General features: G+C 39.9%; 1 protein-coding gene across 1 annotated transcript; it reads right to left on the bottom strand.

The window, feature by feature from the left end:
• Window positions 1-8,199: 8,199 nt before the first annotated feature.
• Window positions 8,200-9,197, bottom strand: LOC131487334 (olfactory receptor 52I2-like). Its single transcript, XM_058687966.1, has one exon. The coding sequence runs from the start codon at window positions 9,172-9,174 to the stop codon at window positions 8,200-8,202; it is 975 nt and encodes a 324-aa protein (XP_058543949.1). The 5' UTR covers window positions 9,175-9,197.
• Window positions 9,198-10,745: the final 1,548 nt, after the last annotated feature.

Here is a 10,745-nt window from a genome sequence, read left to right as displayed (position 1 = left end):
TTGCATACTCTCCTACCTCACAGGATTGTTGTGACATCTCCGATCCATCCTATACTTTTGTTCCTTTCTCAGGGACAGAGGAAGGCAAGCCACAGATTCCGCCTGTAGTAGCCTTCCTGCCTCACCTTCTTAACAGCCAGCATCTTTACAGCAGTGTGTTTGTTCCTTAGAGTGTCTCCTGACAATCTCAGCCCGTTAGACAGAAAGGTGCCCATGCCAGTGCCAGACTCTGGGCCACAGTAATATGTTGTGCATCTATTATGTGTTTGTATTTGGATTATAATGGGGACTGTGACATCAGGGTACAGAATGGAAATAATGAAAAGAAAAATGCAAAACATGTACACTAGAAAGAAGGCTCAGCCACAAGCTATTTGGGCTAAAGTTTGGATCTTTTTCTGTCACCAGTGGAATCTTCATGGCTCTGGTAACTACATAATATTATGCCTTTCTCTTCTCTAAATCTATGACACAAAGAGAAAAGTAGGAGGTAAGTATGGGAGAAAAAATAGGATGAGGCACAAAAAGCCAGCTCTGGAGCCATAAGTTATAATGAAAGGGAATTGAAACTATATGTCTGGGCTGTTGACCTTAGCGTGATGTGTGTGGCAAAAATAGCTCATTATGGGGCTTAGGAATATGATGTGGGAATGCTTGTGCCTGGAAACCAACTGCAAGGCAAATGTGTAGAAACTATTGACCCTGCCTATAGCAAGGGACCATGATGTGTACATCACATGTTGTTGCCATGATGCTGTAGAAGTCAATGTCTGATATAGTTTAAGTTTGAAGGAATTGACTGTTGAGTCAGGATTGGGCAGCAAAGTAGACAGCAGGTCAGGTATAGGCAGTAATAAAGAGTAGCAGAAATTGTCTTTGTACTTTCATTTTATTGGGTGCTCATGTGCGGAGGAGGTAAAACAGGCTAAAATGGAGAAATAAACTCATATTCTGCCCACCATGCTTCCAAGTCACTCCTCAAGCATTAGCAGAAGGGGAGAAGTTTCCATTCTCTTCTTGGAGAGGAATGAACTAGTAAGTCACAGACCTGGTCTTGGCAAAGGGTTGAGCAGACCTCGTTAAAGAGACCATGTCTTTGTATAGGAGGAATCCCTGGGGAATTGTTTATAGACTTGAGAAATAGATTTTTAGAAAGTGTAGAAAGTGCTTCCAGTAACATCCATGGATACTTAGCATAAGAGGATAGGAACCAAACCAGTGCTGTTCTTTTACTATGGTTTTATTAGGACAAACCCTGGAAGTCTCTTAGAAAAAGGATTATTAGGAGGTAAATTCATTCAAACCTAGAGTGAATTAAGTAATGGAATGGCTTCATTGGTAACACGCTGTTTTAGGTAGGGTTTTGTTTTTGGTTTTGGGTTTGGGTTTTTTTTGGTTACTTGTCAGAAGTACAAGGTTAGATACATTGTTTATTTCATACTGTCTGATTTTTAAGACCAAGCAAGAATATTGAAGTTCTTAAGTGTATGAAACCCTTTCATCTAGGGCTGTTGCTTACTTCCTTTCTAAGAACCCTGTGAAGACCAGAACCTTGTTTGTCTAGTTCACCATTACAGCCCAGTCTTGGCACCATGTGTGGGTGTGTGAGTGTGTAAATACTTAAGTGAGGGTACTTTCATTCATATGCCTAGAATCAAAACACAAAAATAAAAATAAGCTCTTCTTACTTCATAGGGGTATGAACAACTAGATGGTACTTAACTATAATTCTGTTAAAAAAAAAATAATTCAGGGGCGCCTGGGTGGCTCAGTCGGTTGAGCGGCCGACTTCGGCTCAGGTCATGATCTCGTGGTCTGTGAGTTCGAGCCCCGCGTCGGGCTCTGTGCTGACAGCTCAGAGCCTGGAGCCTGTTTCGGATTCCGTGTCTCCCTCTCTCTGACCCTCCCCTGTTCATGCTCTGTCTCTCTCTGTCTCAAAAATAATAAATAAACGTTAAAAAATATTTAAAAAAAAATAATTCAAAAATAGTTACAAAAGGGGTCCAGAGGGAAGAAGCAGGTGGCCACACTGAGCGTAGAGTGCCTGTACCACTCTCCTCCAGCTTTGTGAGATCATTCACTACAAGACAGGGATGAGCTTTGCCCACCCTTATTTTACTAGCAGAGAAACCAAGGAGTGCAATGCCTGAGCCTTGAGGCAAAAGGCTATTAATGGGGAAAATAGGTAGGTCCTGCATAGAGACAGGGAAAATCCTTGGACTCCCTACAGGAAATTCAGTCTCCCGTTTTTCAAACAGGAATGGTTTTTTTTTGTTTTGTTTTGTTGTTTTTTTTTTTTTAATTTACATCCAAGTTAGTTAGCATATGGTGCAACAATGATTTCAGGAGTAGATTCCTTAATGCCCCTTACCCATTTAGCCCATGCCCTTCCCACAACCCCTCCAGTAACCCTCTGCTTGTTCTCCATATTTAAGAGTCTCTTATGTTTTGTCCCACTCCATTTTTATATTATTTTTGCTTCCCTTCCCTTATGTTCATCTGTTTTGTATCTTAAAATCCTCATATGAGTGAAGTCATATGGTATTTGTCTTTCTCTGAGTAATTTTGCTTAGAGTAATACCCTCTAGTTCCATCCACGTAGTTGCAAATTGCAGGGTTCATTCTTTTTGATTGCCGAGTAATACTCCTTGTGTGTGTGTGTGTGTGTGTGTGTGTGTGTGTGTGTGTGTATCACATCTTCACTCATCCATCGATGGATATCTGGGCTCTTTCCATACTTCGGCTATTGTTGATAGTGCTGCTATAAACATTGGGGTTCTTGTGCCCCTTCAAAACAGCATACCTGTATCCCTTGGATAAATACCTAGTAGTGCAATTGCTGGGTCATAGGGTAGTTTTTTTTAATTTTCTCAGGAACCTCCATCCTGTTTTCCAGAGTGGCTGCACCAGTTTGCATTCCCACCAGCAGTGCAAAAGAGATCCTCCTTCTCCACATCCTTGCCGACATTTGTTGTTGCCTGAGTTGTTATTGTTAGCCATTCTGAGAGGTGTGAGGTGGTATATCATTGTGATTTTGATTTGTGTTTCCTGATGATGAGTGATATTAAGCATTTTTTTCATGTGTCGGTTGGCCATCTGGATGTCTTCTTTGGAGAAGTGTCTATTCATGTCTTTTGCCCATTTCTTCACTGGATTATTTGTTTTTCAGGTGTAGAGTTTGATAAGTTCTTTATAGATTTTGGATACTAATCCTTTATCTGATATGTCATTTGCAAATATCTTCTCCCATTCCATCAGTTGCCTTTTAGTTTTGCTGATCGTTTCCTTTGCTGTATAGAAAGAAGCTTTTTATTTTGAGGAGGTCCCAGTATTTCATTTTTGCTTTTGTTTCCCTTGCCTCTGGTGATGTGTTGAGTAAGAAGTTACTGCGGCCAAGATCAAAGAGGTTTTTGCCTGCTTTCTCCTCAAGGATTTTGATGGCTTCCTGTCTTACATTTAGGTCTTTCATCCATTTTGAGTTTATTTTTGTGTATGGTGTAAGAAAGTGGTCCAGGTTCATTCTTCTGCATGTCACTATCCAGTCTTCCCAGCACCACTTGTGGAAGAGACTGTCTTTATTCCATTAGACAGTCTTTCCTGCTTTGTCAAAGATTAGTTGAGCATACATTTATGGGTCAATTTCTGGATTTTGTATTCTGTTCCATTGATCTGAGTGTCTGTTTTTGTGCCAGTGCCATACTGTCTTGATGATTACAGCTTTGTAATACAACTTGAAGTCGAGGATTGTGATGCCTCCTGCTGTGGTGTCATAGACTCTAAGTCTAAAGTTCTCTTTTGGCCAGCAAAAGAGCAGATGCAGGATTAAAGTGAGAGATAGCTAATGTCCGGGAAAAGACAAGAGTACTGAATAAGGGTCCTTGCCCCGTAATTATTCAGATCAGAAGGCTTACAAACATGATGGGGGGTGCACAAAGAGACAAAGAAACGTAAACATTAACTTGGGGATGTGAGGGGGAAAAAGGGGATTTTGAAGATATACAGTGTCTGGGGTTAGGGTCAACACAAAACAAAATCCTGGTGCAGGGCAGATTGGTAGATGGTTGTTAACGGCTGACAGGAGGTGCCCAGGAGGCACCGCGCCTGTTTATCTTTGCTAGCCTAGGGAATGAGACAGATAGGGTGAATAACTTCAGGGTTAACAAGACACCTTTTCTTTTGTTAACCATCTCTGCTCTGTGCTGCTTTGCCTGCAGCGCAGTGGTCCATAGTCCCGTTCACCAATCGACCTAACCTGGCCCTATCCTCCTGTGAAAGCAGCTTTCTGCCAAAGTACTAAATTTGGGGTGCTTTCACCCCGAATATCTAGTCTTGTCATTCCTATTATTGGGCACCTTTGCATTGTTTCTATTTCAGGCCTTTGTCTCTCCCTCTCTATTTTGGGGGCTCTGTACCCCCTCTCTATTTTGGGGTGCCTTTGCATCTCCCTATTCCTGGCACCTCTGTGATTCCCTATTCTTGGGGTATCTTTTTACCCCCTGTTCTTGGAGTGCCAATCTGATTACCCAAACTTGGGTGTGAGCATTTTATAACTTTGTATTTCTTTATGCTTTGTTAAGCCATTGGTGTTAGCCCGGGGGATTCCTAAGCTTATCCCCCACACTTTGGTTTTCTTTCTCAAGATTTCTTTGGCTATTTGGGGTCTTTTCTGGTTCCATACAAATTTTAGAATTGTTTGTTCTAGCTCTGTGAAGAATGCTGGTGTTATTTTGATAGGTATTGTATTGAATATGTAGATTGCTTTGGGTAGTATTGACATTTTAACAATATTTGTTCTTCCTATCCAGGAGCATGGAATATTTTTCCATTTCTTGGTATCTTCTTCAATTTCTTTCATAAGCTTTCTATAGTTTTCAGTGTCTAGATTTTCCACCTCTTTCATTAGATTTACTCCTAGGTATTTCATGGGTTTTGGTGCAATTATAAATGCGATCGATTCCTTGATTTCTCTTTCTGTGGTTTCATGATTGGTGTATAGGAATGCAACCAATTTCTGTACATTGATTTTATATCCTGCCACTTTGCTGAATTCATGGATCAGTTCTAGCAGTTTTTTGGTGGAGTCTTTTGGGTTTCCCATATAGAGTATCATGTCATCTGTGAAGAGTGAAAGTTTGGCCTCCTCCTGGCCGATTTGGATGCCTTTTATTTCTTTGTGTTGTATGATCGCTGAGGCTAAGACTTCCAATACTATATTGAATAACAGTGGCGAGAGTGGACATCCCTGTCTTGTTTCTGACTTTAGGGGGAAAGTTCTCAGTTTTTCCCATTGAGGATGATATTAGTGTTGGGTGTTTCATATATGGCTTTTATGGTCTCGAGGTATGACCCTTCTATTCCTACTTTCTTGAGGGTTTTTATCAAGAAAGGATGCTGTATTTTGTCACATGCTTTCTCTGCATGTATTGACAGGATCCTGTGGTTTTTGTCCTTTCTTTTATTGATGTGATGAATCACATTGATTGTTTTGTGGATATTGAACCAGCCCTGCATCCCAGGTATAAATCCCACTTGGTTGTGGTGAATAATTTTTTTAATGTATTGTTGGATATGGTTGGCTAATATCTTGTTGAGGATTTTTGCATCCATGTTCATCAGAGAAATTCGTCTATAGTTCTCCTTTTTAGTGGGCTCTTTGTCTGGTTTTGGAATCAAGGTAGTACTGGCTTCATAGAAAGAGTTTGGAAGTTTTTCTTCCATTTCTATTTTTTAGAACAGCTTCAAGAGAATAGGTGTTAACTCTTTCTTAATTGTTTGGAAGAATTCCCCTGGAAAGCCATCTGGCCCTGTACTCTTGGTTTTTGGGAGATTTTTGATTAGTAATTCGATTTGTTTACTGGTTATGGGTCTATTCAAATAGGATTTATTTTTTTTTAAGTTTATTTGTTTTGAGAGTAACAGAGATCATGTGAGTGGGGGAGGGGCAAAGAGAGGGGGAGGGGCAAGGGAGAGAGAATCCCAAGCAGGCCCCACACTGTCACTGCAGAGCCTGATGTGGAGCTTGAACTCACGAAACCATGAGATCATGACCTGAGCCAAAACCAAGAGTAGGACGCTTAACTGACTGAGCCATCCAGGTGCCCCAAGCAGGATTGATTTTAATCTCTTAATATCCAAACACTGAGAGTCTGTGTAGGTTCCAGGCACTAGTTAAATGGCATACATTGCTTGGTGTGAGAGGGCTGAGGTTATATCTGATATATCTGGAGAAGCACAAGATTTTCTGTTTTGGGGTAGCCATGGTAGGAACTAGTCCAATTTGAAAGTATGTAATTCAATATCTGAGGGCTAACAGTGGGTCCCAGCTAGTTTCAAGGAATACCAATGTGAATGAAACATAAAGTAGGGCAGACTTCTGTGGGAAATGCTGAGAAGAAATTTCTGTTTTGAGTGCAGGCTAGACTATACCTTTGTCACTTTACATCAGATTCTTTAATACATCTAATATTCTTGTATTTGATGAACATAGTCAATTCTTTGGGTTGCTTATAAGGAAAGAATAGTGTGACATTTTAAAATGGAAATCTTATCAAATGCATTTAACCACTTCATGATCTTGATTTGTTTTTATGTTAAGTATTGTAAGAAGGGTTCCTTTTTCCTACTCTTTGGGAACTCAGTGCATCATTATCAGGCTTTTAGAAGCTGATTCCTACTTCACTGGTGTTCTGAAATAGAATACATTCTAGGTAGGGAAATAATTTCAGTACTTGCCAAAGGTGTGGATGCTAAATTGTTAAGCAGATTATTTGGAACAGTTATCACATGAGTACTGACCTACATGGGAATACAGTTTCAATAGTGCCTAGACCTACCCCTTAAAACTATAGAATTAGAAATTTGGGGCATATATTTTTTAAGTAGAGACAGTATATCAGATGTTATGTTATGCACTCTCTATTCATTATTTTCTTTAATCTTTAGTGCCCTCTATGAATTAGCATTGTATATCCTCCATCAGTAGCAAGGAAATATTAAGACTCAGATATGATAACTTGTTGTAACACTATTGGAAATTATCTTTTATTAAGATAGATTTTCACATGTACCAGAGTCAAATATATGTGTCTTTTACATGTGAAACCTTCTTTTAACATATACTGCTTATTCAATTTAAGACTCTCAGAAAGTTAAAAATAAAAACAAAACCCAAACACCAACATCTGCTGACCTGGAAAAGAATAGTCACATTTCAGCATCATTATTGATATTGTTTTCTATTAACCTCTTCATCCCAGAGCACACTTCTATGGTGGTGTCCAAACGAAGAAAGACCTATGTTACATTTGATCCTTTTCTTTTATGCCTTACAGTTCAGTTAAACAGAACAGGACTGGGAAGCAAAGAGGAAGATACCCACAACCAGACTCATTTTGCCTTAATTTTTGCTGTTTAAAAGCAAAAGGCTGGTTATTAGTACACTGACTCCAACTAGCTTCACAATAGGAGAGAAATTAAAAGGATATAGAGGTATCTTACAAAACTTAGTAACAGATGTGCCTGGGTGTCCAAAATTAATTGGAATCAGAGAACGAGAGACTTGGTTTCTTCATCCCATCTTGCTAATTTGATATCTCGCTGTGGTACAGATTTCTCTTTCCAAGTTCACGTGTTAGAAAATGACCACAATCAGTGATCCCAAGTTTATTATCTCCTCAGATAAACTGGGATCCAGTTTGACTAGAGAATTCCTCTGGTTGAGTTATATGCACATGACCCAAGTGGAGCGGATTCATCAATGGGCCAGAAGGCAGGGTTATATATTAACAGTTGCTGTCATAATAATCACATGAGAAATGAACAATTCTGAGAAAATCAGCCAGGTATGGGGGGACTAAACTGTTGGTTTCTGTCTGCAGGGATATTTTTAGGATACTAAGTTGAACATAAGGGTCAGAAGCTAAGGAAAGAAAAACCCCAAATCTGTATTCTCTGCCCAGACTTATCTCTTATACAGATACTAGTTGATTGAAACCATTAAAGATGTTGTCATAAAATTAATCATTCCGTACACATTCTTACTAGAAACTGGAAAATTAGGCAAGAATATCTTTTACAGCTTCATCTTAGAACTCTTTCTGGTGCTAGGCAAACCAAACCAGCTCCACAAATTTCTAAGGTATCCTTGAATGCTTGATCTTGAGTCATCTTGATTGCTCAAGATCTGAATGGAATTTGTGTTTATGAACCCAGTTTGGAGAGGTCAAAGAGGCAGTGTGTCAGCAAGCTCCATACTCGCTTGCGCATTTGTTTGGTCCTCAGGCCATAAATGATGGGGTTAAAGGTAGGTGGGATGATCAAATACAAATCAGCTAACAGTACTTGGGTGTACAGAGGCACTGTATCCTTCCCTAGCCAGGCCACATAGATGGATGCCATCCCAGGTAGGTAGTACAGAGCCATAACCCCCATGTGGGAGCCACATGTGCTTAATGCTTTCAATTGAGCATTCTTTGAAGAGAGACCACATACTGCCTGGAGAATCAGGTTATAGGAGGCAGAAATGAAGGCCACATCAGAGCCCACAATAATGGAGGAGCCAATCACACTGTAGAGACTACTGGGCATGGGGTCAGCACATGCCAACTTGGCCACAGCTATGTGCTCACAGTAGGAATGGAGAACCACATTGGAGCCACAGAAAGGCAGATGACTTACCATCCAACTCAGTGGAGTTATGAATATGACAGCCCTGATGGTGATGGCCACACTCATTACCAGCATCAGTTGAGGTGTGAGAATCCTCTTGTAGTGCAGGGGCTTACAGATGGCTGTATAGCGGTCAAAAGCCATGGCCAGCAATAGCCCTGTCTCCACAGATGTGGCTACATGGACAAAATACATCTGAGTGAAACAAGCATTAAAGCTGATGGAGCCATCTCCTGAAGAGAAGATGCTCACCATCTTTGGTACCACAGAGGAGGCCATAACAATATCCACAGCAGCCAGTACATACAGGAAGCAATACATGGGCTCTTGTAGAGTGAAATCCATCCAGATTACGGTCATGATGAGGGTGTTTCCTAACAGGGATATGGTATACATGGCACCCAGTGAAATAGCCAGCCAAAGATGGGAAGATGGCAAACCTGGGATACCCACAAGGAAGAAGGTGGCAGGAGTTTCCACTGTGTGGTTATAGGGTATCCACAGCATCACAGATGAGACTGCTTTCCTGTTAATACATAAAATGATGTAAGAAATGGATGCAATCCTATAAGACTTGCTCCCAGCTGTATAGTGCTAGGAGAAACTAGTGGTATTTTCAGCTGGACTTTTCAGCTGAACTGACTGGCTGGACTGGCATTTTCAGTGGGATTTTCAGTGGACTACAGGATCAGAAAACTGACGTCTGACCAGTTTATCCTGCTCCACCTTCCATCTCCCTCAGTATTCTTTGCCTTACTAATTTCTGTTTATTCAAATATCAGCCCATGGCCCCTTCTCCATCTCACACAGAGGCTAAATTAGGTACCTTTTTCTGAACTTTCCTGGAATCTCCCATGTTGACCTCTGAGGGATCTAAACCATTCTAATACACTACCTATGATGTCATTGTATTCAATCAACTGTGTCTTGTTGATGGCCTTATACCAAGTGTGTGGCCCATTGCCATGGTGCCACAAGCATATTAAAAAAGATACATGTACTCATAGCAAACAGTTTCCAAAGAATGAGGGAGAAAACGGAGGAAAGAGTTTGTCTTCTTTGTATGTTCAGTTCATGATACTTAATAATTATTGAATGAAACAATGAACTTCTTAAGATTCAACATGTCATATTTTATATCTTCAGTATAGTGCTTTGACAGTAGATGAATGAAGCATCCTTCTTGTTGAACAAATAGATTGATGAGTTCAGGAAAAGAAGGTCATCAGAGAGTAACATTACCACTTTCCATAGAAGATGATAAACTGTCTGGAAATATTTGTGATCCCTACCTTCCCTAATTTTCAGCATGCATTTTCTGTTGAGCTGGTTTCAATTAGTAGATTAAGTAGCTGCAGACAAAACTTAAGGGCTCCTTCATAGATGACCCCCAATAGGTTTTTATAATTCTCCAATTCATATAACTTCCTCTTCATGTTAAACCACCAAGACATTCCAAATAACAAGCTTTATCCTTTAGAAAGGAAAACACTTCCTAATGTATGTAGTATGTACCAGTACTAACTTGAAAAATCTAGTATTCATAATCTGAGTGTATTTGTCCATTTGTGAAATAGAAAAAACATCTATTCCATATAAGACAGTTAATACAGTTAAAATGAGATTAAATATTTTGTCCAAGATCATACAGCAAGCAGGTGATAAATTTGAAAATCAAGTCCATGTCATTCCAGCTCCTGTTAACACCTGTGACTCCCAGGTGTGTGTGTCGTATTAGGGGCCAGGTATTATACATATACTTGATATAATGGTATTAGATATAGATATAGATATAGATATAGATGATATATCTATCTATAGGTATATCAGGGACCTCCCTCAGCCAGTTTTTGTCAAACAGAGTTACTACTTTGCACATCCATGAGCTTACCTATTTCTGCTTATTGTTACATTTAACCTCAGTCTACCACACTCTAGTGTTACCATATCAATTAATGTGTAGGAATCTGGTTAGGTAAAACTTAGTATAGAGAGTCACCCTCAGTATAAGGAGCCATCATTAACCACCATTCCATTCCTGTATGATGTCCTTTAGTTACTTTCCCCTTCATATAGAT

Source organism: Neofelis nebulosa, chromosome 10 (genome assembly GCF_028018385.1).
Source record: "Neofelis nebulosa isolate mNeoNeb1 chromosome 10, mNeoNeb1.pri, whole genome shotgun sequence".
In the NCBI taxonomy this organism is placed as follows: domain Eukaryota; kingdom Metazoa; phylum Chordata; class Mammalia; order Carnivora; family Felidae; genus Neofelis; species Neofelis nebulosa.
Note: the sequence above shows the minus strand (reverse complement) of the source record. Positions and strands in the feature narration are given on the sequence as shown.

Coding starts and splice junctions, on each gene's coding strand:
- LOC131487334 (XM_058687966.1), bottom strand. CDS start 9,174: ATGCTGTGGATACCCTATAACCACACAGTGGAAACTCCTGCCACCTTC.